Consider the following 19,791-nt stretch of genomic DNA (forward strand, 5'->3'; position numbering starts at 1 on the left):
CCCACGCTGGGAGACTTCAAAGGACAGGAGAGTATTCTCTTGTTGCTCTGTAGGCCTGAAGTCTGAAATCAAGGGGTCAGCAGGGTGTCACCAGGCTCCCTCTGAAGACCCTGGCACAGACTCTGTTCCTTGCCCCTCTGTTAGATTCTGGGGCTGCCATAGTCCTTGGCATCTTTTGGTTTGCTTCCTCACTCCAGTCCGTGCCTCTGTGGTCCCGAGCCCTTCTCCTGGGCCCAGGTCTTTCTGCTTACAAGGACACCAGTCATGTTGGGTGAGGGCCCCATTCCCCATTCCCCTCCATTATGACCTCATCTTACTTTTGCATCAGCAAAGACTGTTTTCAAATAAGATCACGATCCCAGGTGCTGGGGGTTAGGATTTGACATCTTTTGGGGGGACACAGGTCAGCCTTTAGCGATAAATCACTCAGTGTATTCCCAGCGCAGAATGGGTTTTCTCTGGGTGATGGCTGTCGGTCATGATCCTTGAACACCAGGGCAAGGCCCTCCCTTACCCCTTGTCTTCCTGAACTGAGCTGGGCATATTTCCTATAGGCCACATAGTGTGATGGTCACTGGGCTCAGCAGGTGACGCTTTGTTTTCATGTCTGTTTCCTTAAGATTTTTTTTTTTTTTTTTTAAGCGAAAAGCTCTGTCCTAGATCAGGAAGGCTGGGAGGTCTGTTGCCTGCCTGTGGGTACCCTCACAGCCTTGCCTCATCCGGCTGTAGCTTCACTCAGACATGGGGGTGTGTCTTTCACAGTGCACATTAGGGGCTCAAGAGACTCCTGTGAAAGAAATGCACGATTAAAGATGTGAAGTGTTTCACTCAGCAAAATCTTCTCCAGTCCCGTCCATGTTGATACAAAAGTTGGGTATTCATCCTTTCTGATGGCTGAGTAATATTCCATTGTATATACGGACCACATCTTTATCCATTCATCTCTCAAAGGGCATTTCAGCTCTTTCCACAGTTTGGTGACTGTGGCCATTACTGCTATGATCATTGGGGTACAGGTAGCCCTTCTTTTCATTACATCTGTATCTTTGGGGTAAATACACAGTAGTGCAACTGCAGGGTCATAGGGAAACTCTATTTTTAATTTTTTGAGGAATCTCCACACTGTTTCCCAAAGTGGCTGCACCAACTTGCATTCCCACCAACAGTGTAAGAGGGTCCCCCTTTCTCCACATCCTCTCCAACATATTGCTTGGAGCACTGGGTGTGGTGCATAAACAATGAATCTTGGAACACTGGAAAAATAAAATTAAATTTAAAAAATTAAAATTAAAATTAATTAAAAAAATAAAGACATGATGGGTTCTCCAGTCATGGATTTAATGAGTAGAGTTCGCTCTTTGAATTTCTAGCTTCTCCTTCCCTAGCAGTACCCCCTCGCCCATTTCCGTTATCTATCTATCTATCTATCTATCTATCAAAGATTTTATTTATTTGAGAGCGTGAGAGAGCACAAGCACTTGGAAGGGCAGAGGGAGAGTGAGAGGCAAGGCTCCCTCTGAGCAGGGAGCCTGATATGGGGCTCAATCCCTGGACCCCAAGATCATGACCTGGGCTAAAGGCAGACACTGAACTAACTGAGCAACCTAGGGTCCCCTTTTTTATTTATTTTTAAAATGTTTTAATTTAAATTCAACTTACTTAACACAGTGTATTATTAGTTTCAGGGGTAGAATTTAATGATTCATCAGTTGCCTATGACACCCAGTGCTCATTGCATCACATGCCCCCTTAATGCCCATGCCCCGGTTACCCCAGCCCCCCGCCCCCCAGCAACCCTCAGTGCGTTCCCTAGAGCTAAGAGTCTCTTATGGTTTGCCTCCCTCTCTTGTCTTGCTTTTCCAGGAAGCTCTGCTCCTCAGCCTTCTCCCTGTCTGAAGACGAGCTGCTCAGGCTGAGGCAGGAAGTTCATGGCTGCTTCGCTCAGATGGACAGGAGCTTGGCTCTGCCCAAGATCCGGGCCCGTGCCCTGCTGCAGCAGTTCCAGACTGCCTGGAGAGAAGCAGAGTTCCGGAGGCTGGACCAGGCCCTGGCTGCCCCTGAGCTGCAGGTAGGAGGCACGCCCCAGCCGCTCTTTGATTGTAGACATGGGCATCTCCCTGCCCCTGATGCAGGGGGCCTTGGCCCCGCCGCCCACCCTGGGATCCCCTCTCCTCTGCTCTCTATCAGCATCTAGCTACTCCTGGAACTGCCAAGCTTTTCCTAACCTTTAGGTGCCCATCGCAGACCCCTTGCCTGGGCCCTCAGCTGCTCACGGCTCATACCTGCACCCTCTTCTGGGCCTGGCCCTGGGCAGATGGGTGCCCCCTGGGCGGAGAGGTTTCTTTCTCTCCTGCTCCCTCAGCCATGCCCAATGACTGACTCCTGGCCCCTTCTGCAAGGAGGATACTCGCCTCAAATCAGGGGAGTCAGGAAAAGGGAGCCTCTCACACCAGGTCTTGTAGCATCATGATGGACAGCTGCCTTTTTTGATCACCTATTATGTGCCTCAAAGGCAGACCAGTCTTGTGCCATGTTTGCTCCTGAGGCCCCCCATGGAGCAGCCAAGGCTGGACTTAACTGAGACCCCCCCGTCCTGTGTGGCCCTTTCCCCTTCCTGACCTGGTTCTCAAGCTCCCCACAGGCAGCTCTGAGCTGTTCTCTCAGGAAACCCTGTACACCCCAACCCCATCTCTGGATCGGCCTCTGGGGAACCCGACCTAAGATGAGGCTTTTGAACTTGCCGTTTCTTCTGCTGGGAACACGCTTCCCCCAGAACATCGGGGGCCTGCTTTGTGGTCTGTCCTCGTCTCCGCTCCACTTAACCCTGCAGAGGTCCACTCTGAGCACCCGTCCAGAAGACCCCGTCCCCAGGCATTCATCACGTGGCTGTGGTCCATGTCTTCACGTAGTCGATCCCTGAAATGTCCTGGTTTCTCAGCCTGCTCACTGTCTGTGTCCCCACTGCAGACAAGCCCCCTGACCCGTTCGCCACTCCATCCCCAATACCTGGAAAGTACCTGGCACACAGTAGGTGTGCAGTGCACGGGCCTGAGCCGGCCAATGTATGAGAGATGTCGGGCTTCCCTGGAGAGGTATTATGTTGGGACTCAAAGCCCTTCAGTTTCAGTGAGCTCATGCACGTTCACGGCAGGGCCAGGAGCTGGGTTTCTGTGTTCATTTCCTGGAAGAGAAACCCACCAGCCCAGGAAAAATGAACCGATGAAGGCAGACAGGGTGTGGCGGAACTGGGCTCAAGGCTGGTATTTTCTGACTTGAAACCCACTGCTTAGCCTTTGGGGGAAGAAAAAATTTCAGACATATCCTGATTGAATAAAGAACAGCACAGTGCAAAAACAACTTGGAAGCTTTTATGTTCTTTCATGTTAAAAAAAAAAGGGGGGGGTTTATATTTCTGTTCCTAGAAGAGTGCAGGATTTATAAGACGATGGTAATTAGAGAGTAAGGGACAAAGTAGCAAAGTTGTTTGTTGGTTTTTTTTTCTTTTTTTAAGTTTCGGAACAATGAATAAACATATTTCCTTAGAAGTGAAGCAAGGTGTGCTTCCCCTGCTTTGGAGCTGGTTGGATCAGATGGCCAGTCCTGGCAGGGATTAATTTCCTGGTTCTGAAGTTGTTTAGGGTGCTCAGTTTGGAAATAGAGTTGGCCTGACGCGAGTGTGAACTGTGCTTGCTTGATACCCTGCAGAAGAGGGACGCCTGGGAGGCTCAGTCAGTTAAACGTTTGCCTTTGGCTCAGGTCATTATCCCAGGGTCCTGGGAGTGAGTCCGACATTGGGCTCCCTGCTCAGCGGGGGGCCTGCTTCTCCCTCTCCTTCTCCCCCTCCCCTGCTCATGCTTGCACATGTGCACGCACTCTTTCTCACATTAAAAACAAACAAACAAACAAAAAACCCTACCCTGCAGGAGAAATGCACTGATGTGCTGGCAGGGGCTGGTGTCTGTGGTTGGCTGAGCCTGGCTCCCTTCCCGAGGTCCAACCTGCGAAAGCAGAGGTGCAGGTGGTGGTGGAGTCCGCTGGCGCCAGCCGGAAGAGCCGCTTCTCCCAGCTTCACCAGGACAGGGACCTCTTGGGTTGCGTCCCCTGCTCAGAGAGGCTGACAGGTGGGGGTCCCACGGCTGGGAAAAAGAGGCGCCGGGGTGGCTGTGCTGTCCGACGGCAAAGCTGTGGCTCTGCCAGTGGCCGTCCTTCTCCCTTTGCGGCCTGAAGGCCTGTGAACTGAGCTTGCTTAGGCAAGTGTCCATCTTTCCCCCTCTGTCCAGCCGAAGACAACTGGGCAGCCCTGGGGGCCACAGGAGCCCCTCCCGGCTTTGGGAGACATGGGGCTGCACAGACCTGCCGGGGCTCACTTTCGCGTCCGTGTTCTCTTTTGCCCCATCCAGCAGCAGGCCAAGGCGAGAAAGCCGCGCTCCAAGAGTAAAAGCAAGATAGACCTTTTGAGGAAGTGCACTGAAGACAAAATTCAGCTCTTCGAGGAACAGGCCCCTGAAGACCTGGTTGAAAAGGTCAGTCCTTCTGCTTTATCTGTTCTCATTGCCCACACAGGGCTGATGTCACCCCAGTCCCAGGGCACACAGAGTCCCCCTGTGGGGGAAGGGTGTGTGCGCATCTCTGTCAGCACCGTGTTGTTCGGCTGTCTCCTGCAGCTGCGACCCACCCGTGCCCCTGGGGCCTCTCCAGAGTCCTGTCTGCAACCCTCCTCCTGCACTTCCCCACTCGCTCTCTGGATCGTCCTGCAGGCTCCAAGGTGCAGCTGCCTCCACAGACGTGGGGTCCCCACCTCCGTGCCTGGCCCTGTGCTGAGGCGTGCACACATACTGTACTTGACGTTCCCACACGCACGGCGCAGACAGAAAGCACTCCTCGACAGTGGTCAGTGCCTTTGGGAAATGAACGAGATGATGTGACAGTCACAGGACGGGGTTGAGATGAGTAACACAGATTGTAGGCTGCAGGGTCAGGTCAGGTCTCTCTGAAGAGGTGACACCATGTTACCGCTGTCTGAGTACCTGCTGTGTCCCCCAGTGCTCAGCAGAGGGGAGGTTCCCCAGAGGAGTGTGCTCCCTGCACAGACGTATCAAGCCATCTTTCAGAGCTGCCGTCTTGTTTCTACCTCCTGTCCCTGTTCTCTCCCTAGTGTCGTGTCCGTTTAATGCAGGTGTATTTCTCAGAAAGAACACAAAAGCATCAGGTGGCTAGGAGTCCTAGAGCCTGTGCAGGGTTAGGTCCAGGCCACGATGTCTCTGAATACAAGTAGCGCCCCCTCCCATCTGTGTTCTATGTAAAACTGAGAAGGAAGATGGGAACAAGGCAGGTAGAGGCAAACACATCCTCTTTCTCAAGACGACCACCGAAGATAGAAAGTAGTGTGAGAGCCAGACGGGCTCACTGAGCGGCCCCAGGATGAAACACTCAGCCACTTGATCACAGCCTTCCCTGGGGCTCCTGGGGGTGGCTTCCCTGGAGGAGACAAGCGGAAGTGCATCTCTAAGCAGAGCTGGGCCTGGCTGGCTCCGGGGGTTGTGGGACATTTCCTCCCACACCTGCTGGTCTGTGAGCCAAACCACTCGACTCTAGGTGGATGTTGCTGGAGAAGAAAAGGTTGGGATTTGTGTTGGCGGAGAGAAAGGGTGGCCTGAGCCACGGCAAAGGACACAGTGTAGGCTCAGGGAGAGCCCAGAGAATCAGCAACCCTGTGAAAAGGCTGCTTTGCTGGAGTGCAGGGCTTCCCGAGGGAGGAACAGCAGACCGTGATGGAGGGATCTCACATGCCAGGCTGAGAAGGCTAGCTGAATCCTACTGGGCCCATCCACCGAGGAGAGAGACAGGGTGAATGACCGTGGGACTATGAATGGTGACAGGTGACATCCTGTTCCGGCGGTTCCCTGAGCCAGACTCAGCAGCCTGCCCTGACCTCACCTCTGTTGTTCCCCTGGGAGGCGTGCATTTGTCCCAAGCACAAGCCGGACCCCTCACAAGGACAGAAGGCCAGCCCTCTGCCCGGCTCTGGAGGATGCACTGGCATGAACAGGGCCGTGTACATGTCATCGTCCTATGCAGTGGTTTAAGAACTCGACTCTCCTCCTAAGGTGTAACAGCGCTTTATGGAGAATAGTGCTCAGTTACTTTGTTGGTTTTCGAGTGCCTGTGATTGCAGGTCCTTTGCTCAGTACTTCCTATCCACATCTGTATTAACTTATGTGTAAGAGGTACGCCAGGCAGTGGTGGCTCCAGGGCCTGAACCGAAAGCTTTTTTTCTGCTCCCCGCCGGCAGGCTGCCTCTGCGTCGAATGCCCTGGTCAGGATTGCAGGGGAATATTCTCATGGCGTGTGGTCGCCTCCTGTAGCCGTGCAGTGTGGGACAAACACGCGTTGGCTCCCGCATCAGTGAGGGTTGTGACAGTGATAGCCCACTAGTGACAGGGATTTTGTGATGACCAGACAGGAAGGCACTTTTTAGCTTTCAGTGGCTACAGTGCTAGTTTTGCTGAATGATGGAGCAGCTCGGTGGGTTTGTGCCAGAACCCAGAGAAAGGCAGACAAGCGGCATTTGCCAGCTGTAACAATTTAATGACAGACCATCCTCACAGTTGGCTGTCTCACTGTAGCAAGTGCCAATAGAATACACACTTTCAGCTCAACGGCTTTGACGCTCCTCCCAAAATTGATCGATTGCGTTGTCTTAGCATTTGAGCCACAATCGTTCAGATTTTTCATTTGCAGGGTAATTGTAGACAGCCCTGGTTTGGATGCCAGCGCCTGAGAGTGGTGTGATTGTGTTCCAGGATGGGGAAGTTCCTCAGGGCTCGTGTAGCTGGAGAGAGGGACCAGGTCAGAGAGCCACTGCATAGCCTCAGTGTGGCTGGCCGTGTGGTGCCCCGAAGGAACTCTGGCTTCACTACTGGGGCTGCCAAGCATGTTGGAGGCACCTCCTTTCCTTATGAGAATCTGCATCAGTGATCCCTGGAACCCTCCACCCTGGTTGATCTGTGCCTTGTCTGGACTCTGCCATCTGAAGAGGTTGGGAGAATTGCCCAAAGTCACACCATCAGTATTCACTAGAGCCGGGGTTGGAAGGAGGCACGTCTGCCTCCATCGACTATGCCCTTCTGTGACAAAGAAAAGGTTCAGCCTCCCAAGGTGGCTCTCCTGTGCCTTTCCCACGTCCCCTCGCCTCTCCTTGGCTTCTTCCTTTGCCCTTCTTGTCCTGCTCCTATCCTTTGGTCTCTTTCTACTTTGTCCTTTAGGGAAGGTTTTTTGGAGAGCCTACTCTGGGCCAGCCCCTGGTCTCGGTGTCTGCTGTTGAGATGTTCACAGCTTCAGATGGGTGACCACTTTGAGCATCAGCCACTTAGAGGTTTGCCTCCTGCTTTCAGATAGAAAATCCACTTGGCTGATTTGAGCTCCATGTTGCATGAGTGGCTGTGTGACTGTTTCACAAAGCGTCGTGTGACTGATTCAGGGAGACAGACAGACAAGGGCGGGCTTCCTCCCTGACCTCTTTTTCCGAATAGCTGAGAGGCTAATGGAGTGAGGAGTCTGCTCTGGTCCCTGGCAGCTGCCTGAGGGGTTGGGGTGTGCCTGGGACACTCAGCCAGGGATAGCCCGGCTGTCTGATGGGCTCATGTAAGCTCACAGATGCATCATTTTAAACCTACAAGAGTCTGGAGGGCATATACGTTTTAGAAAAAGTTAATCAAGTTCATAATTAAATTTCTATTGTGATTGCATGAAATTTACAGGTTAATTTGACAATTATCATCCCATTCTCCAAAAGGTGGAATGTTTCTTTTTTATTTCGAACAATTGTTTCAAGTAGGGTGACCTACTAGATCTCAGTTTGTTTAGGATGGTTCCAACAACATTTCCTCCTTTTGCCTCTCAACTTGGTGATAAACCATATGGTCCCCTTATACATAGGTGTTTCTTTGTGATGATTCCTAGATATATAGGTTTGCATGTGGTTGTGAGTGGTAACCTATTTTCAATTATACTCCTGACTTACTCAGTTCTGGTGTAAAGAAATGTTACCAGCTTTTATGTCCTTCCAGATTGCTTTATTCTGTGTCTGGAGCCAGACATCTGGGTCCAAGTCCTAGCTATGCCATTTGCCAGCTGTGTGACCTTGAACTTCTTAACTGTTCTGTGCCCTGGTGTCCTCATTCTTCAAGTGTGGGTAATAGAAGCACCTGCCTTTTAGTGTTGCTGTGAGGATTCTTCTGCTGGTTCTGCTGATTTTCTGCGTGGTCAGTCATCCTGTCCACAAATAATTGCAATTTTGTCCCCTCCATTCCTGGCTGCTACCTCATTTCTTTTTCTTATCACTGCTTCCATGTCCTTATCTGCTGGTTCCATCATCTCTCTCATTTCTGCTGATGGATTGTCCTGTGGATTGTGGATCCTATTTTCCCGCTTCTTTGTGTGCATGGTAATTTTTGATCAGATGCTAGGCATTGTAGGTTTTATATGCTGGGTCCCAGGTTTTATTGTGTTTTCTTCAATCATGTTGAAGTTTTGACATGTAGTTAAGATGTTTGGGATTAGTTTTACCCTTTCAGGACATGCTTTTAAGTTTTGTTAGGTGAGATCGAGAGCTGCCTTTAATTGAGGGCTAATGTATCCCTATTCTGAGGACTGTGTGCCTGTGTGCTTTTTTCACTCTTGCTCATGGGAACACTATCTCTTTCCAGCTCTGTGAACTCTGGTATTCTCTCTGCCTGTGATTTTGGTGGTTCGTTTCCTGGTCTGGTGTAGTTTTTTTTTTTTTTTTCTTATTCAAGCATGCCCAGCACTTAGCCAAAGACTTGAGGACACCCCTATAGGTCTTTGGAGTTCTCTCTCTCTCTCTGCAGCAGTTTCCTCTTTGTGACTGTGCTCCACAAATTCTAGACACAGTGGCCTCCCAAACTCTATTTTTTTTTTTTTTTCCTTAACCTGATGCACTTTCTGGGCTTCCCATGGGTCCTCATCCAAGTAGCAAGCTGGGGTGGCTATAAGGTCACCTTGTCTATTTCCTTCTCGGGCCACCCATTCCTGTGCTGCCTCTTGTCCAGTATCTGGAAACTATTGCACCATGTACTGTACCTTGTTTTTGGTGGTAGGAGAGTAAATCTGCTCCCAGTTCTTCCATCATGGCCAGAAGTAGAAATTTTTGACCTATCCCTTTGACATTGATTTTGAAGTTTAACCTGTCCTTTTTTAAAAGTTTTTCAGTTACTCCTTTCTAATTTTGTTCTGTTTTAGAGAATAAAGTATATATGATAATGATGTTTGGGAATTTATTGTGGCTTACCTGTGGTTTTATACCAGTTCTGTTTTGAAAGATATTTGATTTGTCCTCAGAAAGCTTGTTTTCTATTAGGTATGGAGAAGGGAGGCCTCAGAGGCAGGTAGGAGCTAGAGCATGGGAGGCCTGGAGGTATACAAAGGAGCTCAGCCTTTGAGGCAAAATTGGTAAGATTTAGGCACTTTTCAGAGAATACTTGGGGTGATATATTCATTTTTAGTTCTGTAAGGAGGTCTGTATTGGCCACTTTTCCTTTCCTGACCTCTGCTCTCTTTGGCTGTAGGGGATGTGGGTCTTATCTTAGTCTGCTGAGATAGAAGCTAAGGTTGCAGACCCCACCCTCCACTAAGAAATGGCTTGATTTCTGTGAACTGAAGGGCCCTAGGGCCAGACACCTCAACAAGACAAAGCATCCAATGCGGGCTTGGTGGCCAGAGTCGACCTGCAAGGGTCAGTCATGTCAATCCCACTAACCTCTCCTGGAGGGCACCCAAGGAGGGCTTCTCAGAAGCAGGTACCTGATTGATGAAGGGACATTCTGGCTTCTTCCCTGACCTCCAGGTGACACTCACCAGCTTGGGACACTTGATCAGATCTCTAGGACTGGAGGGCTGCCACTCAAAATGGTGCCTGGCCAAGGTCAATGCCTTGACCAGGGTTGGGAATGTACCTCTTTCTCCTGCTCCAATGCCTAGGCCAATCCACAAAGCAGAGTAAATCCATGGCACACATTATGGGGCTGATTTTTTTATTTTCCAACTAGTAGAAATAGTTCTATCTGTCTGTCTACATCTGCTATCTCTCTCTCTTTCTCTCTCCCTCTCTCTCTCTCTCACCTGTCTCTGCTTTTTACCTAGTACTAAAACTTGAAGACCTTCCATATCAGTACTTAAGAGTTTCCTGGTGGCTTTTTACAGCAGCATGACATCTCATAGTATGTGTGACCCTTAAATGATGTAGCCAGCCCTCAACTAAGAGCATTTAGGTTCTTTTCAATCCCTCGATATTTCACACCGAACTTGGATCCTCTTCATAGATCCTACTTCACTCTGTAGTGAGACAGGTGGTGCAGTAGCAACTACTTCTATTTCACAGATGAGAATATTGAGACTCAGAAAGGTGGAGAGACTTGTCCAAGGTCACATTGCTGGCAGGTGGGAGAGTGGAGCCTCTTGAAGCCCATCCCTGTGTCACATTAGCAGATCTGAGTTGATGGATCCAGAAATGAAGGGAATGCTTCAGCTAATTCTTTGATATGCTCTGCTGCTGTTTTTGCACATAGTGTATATAAATTTCTCATAAATATTCTTTAGGAACATTTAAATATGAGTGTGAAAATGACATGATTGTATTACCAGCTGACTGGTCATTTCTGGTGTTATTTTAATGATGTTGTCCTCTGTCCAGGTGGCATGTCTGCCACTATATCCCTTCACCCATTCATTATTTATTCACCGTTTCCAGGTTTCATGACATGCCATGCGTACACAGTTCATTAGCGTTCCCTTCATTCAGGAGTGGAACTCCCGCACTGCAATCAACCGTGCATGCTATTGTGTTCCTGCAGCTGCCGCAGCAATTATGCAAAGGTGGCTGGCACTTCTGTCAGGAACAGCTCTCCACATTTCAGAAGTGACTAGAGTTTAAGTATGAGAATAATGTGCTCATTTTCTGATGACCTGACAGGAGAGAATACTGATGGCACAGGTTCTTCTAAAGATTAGAAGACAGGGAAGGCATTTTAGGAAGGGGAGAGAAAAATCTCTCCATCCACAAAGGCTGGGAACGCCTCCAGATGGTTCCCTTTATGTCTGCTTTTGCCTCTGTTTTATCCCTTGAGCCAGTATCTGTCAGAGTCATCTCCTGAAGCACTGTTTTAAGGGAAGTTTCATAGTTTCCCACCATTCCCAGACAGAATCCAGATTCCTGAGTGTGGCATTCAGGGTCTCACTATTAATCTTCATCTTAGCTTTCTAATCTGTCCTACTTCTACCTTTCATACACCAGAAGGTTACCACAGTTCTCTTTTAATTGAATGGTTTGAATGTGGTAACTTCTTTTTTATATTGTCCGTTTTTAAAAGTTTACTCTTCATTATTATAAAACTTAGGCATGCGTTCTTTTAGAGCCAAATAATTCTACAAGGTTTGTGCTAAAAAAAGAACAACTCCCTATAAAAAAACATATATATATATATATACACATTTTCAAATCCTCAGAGGTAATGATTTCTAATTTTTTAGCTAGATCTTTTGGCACTTACCTCCATATTTCCAAATAACATGCTTGTATTGCTATTTCTTGATGTCTTTACTTTGGGTATTATCTAGTCTCGTTTCTTTATGGAAATAAGATTCAGCTGTCTTTCTTCTTTCAACCTGCAACACACATGAGCCTTTTCTGTTTTCCTCAGTATATAAAATGTATATCTGTGATTTCTATTTAGATGTTATTTACATATTAGCCATATAAAACTGAGATTCATTTTTCTTTTCTGTATAACTTTTCGTTTTTCCTGGAGTTAATGCTGTCTTTTGGTTCCTTTTTTGGTCACTTTTCTATGTACTTATCACTAATTCAATACATGTTTTGAGAGTTGATCAAATATCCTCTCAGGACCACCACACAAGTCATGCCTTCTATTAATTTCATCATCTTTAGGATGTCTCTCTCTGTACATCTACTGTGCCCCAGTTGGGACGTTGTACTTTATATCTTATATGCAGCTGCCATCTTGGGGTTATGCTATGAAATTCCTTCATCCTTCTCTTTCTTGATTTGTTCCTTGTTTTAATGAAACACATCTTATGTTATTTCCTTAAGAAAGGGCATGTTGGAGATTTAATATTTTGAAATTTTGTAAGACTGAAAATGTTTTCATTCTGCTCCTATTGTTGATAGGCAGTTTTATCAATTTTGGAATTTTGGAAAATTTTCTTGAGTTACATTGATTATGAACTCTTCTTTTCTCTAATCTCTTTTTCTAGATCACTAATTAATCAGATATTGGATATCTTATCTGTTAGTTTTCATTTTTTTTTCTTTTTTTCCTCATTATTTTCCTTCTGTTTTTTGTTTTGTTTTGTTTTACTTTCTGGGGAATATCCTAAGTTGTATCTTACAAACCTTTAATTGATTTTTCATTTATGTTTTATTTACTAATTTAAGAAGAGCTTCTTTTCCTCTCTGAATGCTCCCTTCTTAAGGAAATGATATTCTTTTAATTTTTAAGGCTACTACAACTTTTTGTATCCTGAGAACATTGTTTGTTTGTTTTTTTTAATTTTAACTTCTGCATATTTACTGTTACCTCTGTATCCATTAGAGGCTTTCCCCAGGTGTGATCATCCTGTTCATATTTAAGAGTGAAATACTCAAAAGCTCCTTGGAAGCTCTGATCCTATAAGCAGGGCCTGTGGACTGTGACCTTCACCCTGGTGTGACTGGGCTAGACCATTTACTTGGGGGAACCCCAGTGTTAGGATCTTTCTCTAAGGCTGGTCGGAGTCTCCAGAGAAGACCATTCTCCTACCTACACGGTAAAGGCCTGGCTGCCCACATTTGAAGAACCAAACAGGAAGATAACTGAGATTTTAGTAGTCTGGATGTCAAGTTTCAATTGAGTCCTCTGCTTTCTGTATGGAGCCTGGTTTCTCCAAGTTCAGAGACTCTTCTGGAGATTAAATCTTCAGTTTTCACAGGGTAGAGTTTGGGTGATGAGAGTTCTGGAGGCTCCACCTCTCCTCTTGTTTAGCTTCAGCTTTTACCCCCAACTTCCAATGGTGCCTGAGTTCTGTGATACTTAGTGGGATCCTACAGTACAAATTATGTTACTTCTTTGCCAACCTCCTTTCTGGCTTAGAATTCAGTTTTGGGGGATCAATTGAGTCCTTCACTACTTGGTCATCCCCTTTCCAGCTTTCAAAATTTTGTAGCTACTGTCTCTTCTCTCATTTTTTCCCACCTTTCCATTCTACCTTGAAGAAAACAGTAGATGCATGTTACAAATCTACCATCTTCTGCCAGGAAGCTCTGTTGTTAATAGTTTTCTACACTGTGCATGTATTTATTTTCAGAGACAGAGTGTGAGAGCTGGGGTAGGGGGATACAGAGGGAGAAGAAGACTCCCCACTTAGTGCAGAGTGCAACACGGGTCTCCATCCCAGGACCCTGAGATCATGACCTGGGCTGAAATCAAGAGTTGGACTCTTAACCCTACTGAGACACCCAGGCGTCCCGTGCATGTGATTTTGTAATTAAAAATGGAGAAACTTCTTTAAAGGAGGAAAGAAAATCCCCTGCAACCTAAGGGACTCAATTTAACTAATTATAATAATGATAATAAAAATAATAATAATGGCATAATATATAGCAGTTACCATTTATTAGGGGCTCATTAGGTATCAGAAAGTATAATGGGCATTATCCCCTGTCCTTTTATTATCTCTTTTTCACAGACAAAATTGAGACTCAGAGAGGTTAAGCAACCTGTTGAGGTCACATAGCTAGTTAAATGGTAAGTTTATAAGTAAGAGATAGCAAATCAACCATAAACCAACCAAACAAAACTATACTGACAAGTTTAAGGCAGTACTCTTGATTTGTTTGAGATTTTGGCACTGTGATTATCTAGCTGATGGGGTGGGTGGTAGTGCCTTTCCCATCATAGAAATCAATTTTCCTTCTCTAAATGTAAGCAGTACTAATGTTTATTTAGTAGTGTGGCATTTTATTTAGTAAATATTAACACCCCTTTACTGAGTCTACACCCTTCCTGATGCAAGATGGAGGAGAGTCTTCAATTTTGAACCCATCCTGCAAAGCATGGGTGAAACTGATCTGGGTGTCCCAGAACCAGCCATTAGGATAAACGGGCACGCTCCTAGATAAAGAGCATTTCATCAGACCCCCCTTCAGCCTTTGGACGTGAGATTCTTGATGTGTGCACTCGCTCTCCACGTGTGACTTGGCTAGCGACCTCCTGACCGCACTCCATGCCTTGCTCCCTTTTCTCCAAGGTGGGCGTTATCTGCCTGGTGGGATTAAAGAGGGCACTGGGCGTGTTCAGTGTGCTCCCTCAGCTCTCCTCCAAAGCCAGGCAGCCTGCAGGAGGCCCCCATTCTCTGTCCACCTTGGGCCGCACTCAGTGGCGGGGGGTCGGGTGTGTGTGTGTTCATCTGGACATGCTCAACCCCGCGGGGGCTGCCTTTTCCAGTGTAGATCTCATCACCGTTAAAGCTGGCGTTTGGCCTCTGCCTGGCTCACCTGTGCTTCCGTTTGTTCCCAAACCTGGGCAGGGAGGCTGTGGTGTCTTGAACTCCTTCAGTGCCAGTAATTTTCTGCTGGCTGACAGGGTTGATTTTAATTTGCATTCAAAACACATCACCAGACCTAGAAGAAACTACTCCTTTGAAATGCACCGGGAGGCAAGTCAGAGAGATGAGTAAGGCAGCAGTTGGAACTTCCCATTTAAAAAGAAAAAGAGTATTTAGTAGCACATTATTTTGAAAATGAATTTTTATTACTGTAGAATGTGTAACGAAGTCTGTCACAGAAATGCAAATCTGTACCCCTTCCCGGGGCTCTTTTTAGACAAGGATGGAAGCCCTCGCTAGAGGCATGTTCTTACTGTGCCGGAATTAAAAAATTAAACTTTCCAAAGAAGAGGAAGAAAGGATTTTGGAGAATTTTCTTATCGTAATTTTACTGTCCATATGATTCTTACAGTACATAGGAAAGGCTTTCCGCTTGTCCCCATGTTTCTGGTATGAACTTGTGGAAATGAATCTCGAGATCCCCTCGTGGCCACCTTGCTCTGTCCCGCACCCCTGTAGGGGACTCACTTTACAGGACATCTGGGCCACCACCCACCCAGCGGTGGGGAGGATGGAGACCCCATGGAGGTGACTTGGAAATCTGAGCTCATGGCGTGATAAGAGGACCGTTCATCCCTTTCTTGGCCACCTGCCTGTCATTTCTGTTTTTCCTCTTGAAGGACTTCCCCTGGGTTTGCCATCACCTTTCCCATGGCCTTAGGGTCTGCAAAGATGTCACAACTTACCAGGCGATAGCCTTCAAATATGTGCAGGTTTTGTATGACAATTGTACCTCAGTAAAGCTTTTTGTAAAATCCTGTGTGTTAGGAGGTGTTATTATTCCCATTTTACAGATGAGAAAATATAGGCAGCTCAGTGAACTTGCCCAAGGTCACGAGCTAGCATGTGACAGTCAGAGCCCGCTTCCGTCCTCAGTGATGAGCTCCTTCAGGGTCAGATCCATGTCTCATGCATCTTTGCCTCTTCTCTACCCCCACCCCATCCCCTCGGTGCATCATACCTTCCTATAAATTATACATATATGGTGCTCATGAATTATTTCTTGGACTGATGAATGAAGCATAAATATACTTTCTTTGTAACCTTGGGGTGAGAAAGCAGCTGTGGGCAAAGGGTGTTTGCAGAAAGACTGCTAAGATCCGGGAAGCCCTTTAGAGGCTTATGTCCCCATGAGGGAGCCATCAGACATGCTCTTGGGGTCCCACTGTCACGAGGCTTCGCCCAGTCTTGGAAGGACATGGGGCCACCACGGGAGGGGTGTGAACGCCTCAGTCTGAGGATGGCTGCCCGCCCTTCTGCAAGGCCGACCCGGGAGACTCAGGTGTGATCCGCAGTTATTATGGAAACCCATCGGTGGGCAGGGGGCTGTCACCTGGTTCTCCAAGCCAGGGAAAGATTGGGGTCTAATAGCATCCTTTCAAGAATAAGCCTTCTTGTTCCCATTCAAGCAGGGAAAGGAGCCTCCATCTCCCAGAGCAACTGGGCTCTTCTGCCAAAGCTCTCGGCGTTGCTGCCTCTGGTCCCTGGTCTTTGTGGTTTTTTCCGTGAACCAAATACACAGGTGCCCCTGCCTTGTGTCTTTGTAGACTCTATGTGTTTGTGAAAGTGCTTGTAGGTCCCCCTCCCCACCACCAGTCAACAAGCCATCTGTGTGTTTCTTTGGAGCCCATCTTCCCTCTTCTCCCCATTGGAGTTTTTCCTGAAAAAATCTGAGCTTTTCAAACTGGGACTTGCATTCCTCTGAGGGTCACAACAGATGGACAGAGGAAGGCCATGCCTCTTTGGGACGCACAGGGTCTTCGTCCTCTGCAGCCTCCACTTCCTGTAAATATTCTTCTGTATGTCAGCCACTTCCGAACCTCTGACGATCAACAGAGGATTAAAAACGGGCCACATGGGACGCCTGGATGGCTCCGTTGGTTCAACGTCTGCCTTGGGCTCAGGTCTTAATCTCAGTGTTCCAGGATCAAGTCGCACATCGGGATCCCCAACCAGCAGGGAGTCTGCTTCTCCCTCTGCCCTTCCTCATGCACCCTCTCTCTCTGTCTCAAATAAATAAATAAAATCTTAAAAATAAATAAAAATAGGTTACATGGCAGAAAACAAAATTCCACAAACTTTTTCAAATATTTTTTATGGGGGTAATATATATATGTGACGTTGACCGTCTTCACTGCTTTTGCCTGTACGGTACAGTGGCATGAAGCACATTCATTCTGTGGGGCAGCCACTCCCACCCCATCTCCAAAACTTTCATCTTCCCAAACCAAAGCTCTGTCCTCATGAAACACTCACTCCCTATGTCTGTGTCCCCCGACCCTCTCCCCCAGACCCCCCGTCTAGTTTGTGGGCATCTGACCACACTAGGTACCTCACATAAGGGGAATCCTGCAGTGTCTGTCCTTCTGTGACCGGCTTCTTTCACAGAGAGCATTGTGTCCTCAAGGTCCGTCTGTGTGGTAGCCCATGTCAGAACCTTCCCTGTTGAAGGCTGTGTAATATTCCACTGTCCAGAGAGACCACACTGTGTCTGTTCATTCCTCTCGATGGACACTTGGGTTGTTTTTGCCTTTGGTTTTGTGATTGAAGTTCCACACGCTTCCAAAGATTAAGTAAAAGGCTTCCCCAAGATATGTATTTGAGCAAGCTGCTCTTTGGCTGGTGGTTTATTGAGCTCCTTGTAGGGGGAGGGGGTCCACAGCTATAGGGACCTGCCTTTAGGGGCTCAGGCAGTGGCATCTGAGAAGGATTAGACCCTATTGTTCATGTGGCAAGTTTTCTGGAGAAAGTATGAGAGGGGGTGCTCACAGAGCAAACACACAGATGACAGAATGAGCGGCTTGGCTGTGTGACTGAGAGGATTGGAAGGATTCCCTCCTCTGGAATTCATGGAGCCCCTCAAGTGCAGGGCCCTTCCCCAGAGAGGCTCATGGCCTGGCGGGGTCAATATCGTGGTGAAGGCTGGCCCAGGAGAAGAGCCCAAAAGGAAGGGAAGATGGAGAAGAGAGTGACAAACACGTGCCCAGTCAGGACTTGTCAAAGAGAGTGGCTGGAACCAGGGACCCGACGGACAGATAGGAGATCCTCAGGAAGACAGGAATGCATGGCATTTCAACCACAGTGGGGAGCCCTGACAGTAGGCCCACAAGCGTGGTGAGTCAGCCGGCCCAGAATGGCCTGGAAGGGCAGACTCCCAGGGGCACACGTGGGGGTGACAGAGGAACAGACCAGACTTTCAAGGCACGCCTCAGCTGGGATGGGAGTCCGTGTTAGAAAGGTTGAACTTTCATCATCTGGGTGGGGAACCTTGACAGATTTCCCACTGGGTAGCGAGCCACACAGTTCCCTGTACCTTCCAGAGTAAGAAAGGTGGCATGAATGCCAGACTCCAGAAGCCCCGGAGAGGGTTTGTAAGCAGAGAAGTCCTGTGGTCCTAACTGACACCCTGCAGTTCCTAGGGCTGCGAGTAGTGGAGGCCTTCCCGAGTCCTGAGTGAATGACTACCGGAGCACAGTCTAGCAGGGGGCTGTTGCCTCGAGACCTCTCCCCACAGCCCGCCCCCACTTACCCGCCTGGCTTCCGGCTTGCCCTCCCCAGGTCCGTGGAGAACTGCTCCGGGAGCGTGTGCAGCAGCTGGAGGCCCAGGAGGCCCACTTTGCCGAGTCCCTTGTCTCCCTGCAGTTCCAGAAGGCGGCCAGGATGGCCACCACCCTGTGGGCGTACACCGCCCTCCTGAGCATCCAGGACCTGCTCCTGGAGGAGCTGAGCGAGTCGGAGACCCTGACGAAGTTGGCCTGTGAGCAGATCCTGGGGTCCCATAGCCCGGTGAGTGCGGGGCTCGGCGCTGGGGAAGGAAGAGGAATAGAGCCTGCGCCGCATCTCTGGGTTCCTGGGTTCATCCTGGTGCGCTCTCCAGTGTCAGGTGGGACCTGTCCTGCTCTGTCTAAACTGCAGGGTTGCAGGGAGGACTGAGTGAGGTGACTTCCAGCTCAAGCCTGCTGGATTTCATTGCCCCCAAGAAGGAAACCTTTTGAATTTTAACATTTTGAACATTGCCGAGACTGGGGCGCATCTTAAATCAACAACCCCAGGACAGTCCTTCTTAGAACTATAAAAACAGCATGGCTTTCTGTTAATGGTGCCTTAGACACTGTGAAATACTGGATTGCTGTTTATCTTTATAATTACCTTTATTACCACTCTTCCTACACGCTGCATTTTTTGTCAAGGTGTGAGAGCCCTAGTCCTAAAACAAAAGCGATGGTACCAACTCTTTGAGGACTAACCTTAGGTCCTCAATGAGTTGATTGTAGAACTCCGTATGTTATTATAATTCCTCTAGAGAGGAAAGGAACCCATGCTTACTGGGTGCCAGGTGCATGCAGGCAAGCACGAACAGGCTGTGATCGGACACACTCTCGTGTAAGCATTAATCATTCTTAATCACATGTCTCAAAATGACCCTTTAACCGTGACTGATTATAAGTGGCAATCTTATGCTGCTCTACTTTTATGCTCTCTGTCACTCATTATATTAGTTAATTATAGAGCTGGGTTGTGACGTGGGTACTGCTCAGATGTTCATTTCTCGGGGAGAGAAATTGAGATCCAGGCAGGTGACAGGTCAGGTTCTTTGTGACGTCCACGAGGCTGATAAATGCCAGGGGCAGAATGCAGTCTGCTTCTGACTTCAGCCCACAAGGTCACGCTCGTGGCCTCTCCCCATTGATCTTGCCAGTGGGGGTTCCCATCTTTCCTTTTTGATAGTCATGAAGAGTCCTGAAGTGTTTTTCCCATAAACATTATGCACCCCGCATTAGGTCAGATGTTCCTTAAGGATAGAAAGAAGTGGAAACGTTGGCATTCCTGCTCAAAACATTCAGATGCTGGAAAAATAATAATAAACCTACATCTTAATGTTTTGTGAGTTCACAGGAGAATGGAAATTCCCAAAGGCCAAGGATATCCCGGGAAAAGCAAATCCAAAGACTCAGATCTTGGGGTAAAGACTGAAATCTGCAACCCAGGGATTTGGAGTTCCTTTGGGGAAAGAGGAGATATGGCCTGGGGTGTCCTGAGGAAGTAGAACACCCAGTGAGGGGGTGAGAGGAGAAAGCCACCTGCTGTCAAAGGAGTCACCTTGGAAAAGGA

The 19,791-nt window shown here is 48.1% G+C and overlaps 1 protein-coding gene across 1 annotated transcript in view; it reads left to right on the forward strand.

Moving 5' to 3' along the window:
• EVC2 (EvC ciliary complex subunit 2) overlaps positions 1-19,791 on the forward strand; it is a 116,375-nt gene that overhangs the window by 80,382 nt on the left and 16,202 nt on the right. The window contains exons 15-17 of the mRNA XM_080796133.1: positions 1,864-2,068; positions 4,401-4,523; positions 18,238-18,465. Coding sequence (XP_080652259.1) covers positions 1,864-2,068; positions 4,401-4,523; positions 18,238-18,465 — 556 coding nt within the window. The remainder of the gene's footprint in view (positions 1-1,863; positions 2,069-4,400; positions 4,524-18,237; positions 18,466-19,791) is intronic.

The sequence above is a fragment of the Martes martes genome, assembly GCF_963455335.1.
Source record: "Martes martes genome assembly, chromosome: 2".
NCBI classification, from domain to species: domain Eukaryota; kingdom Metazoa; phylum Chordata; class Mammalia; order Carnivora; family Mustelidae; genus Martes; species Martes martes.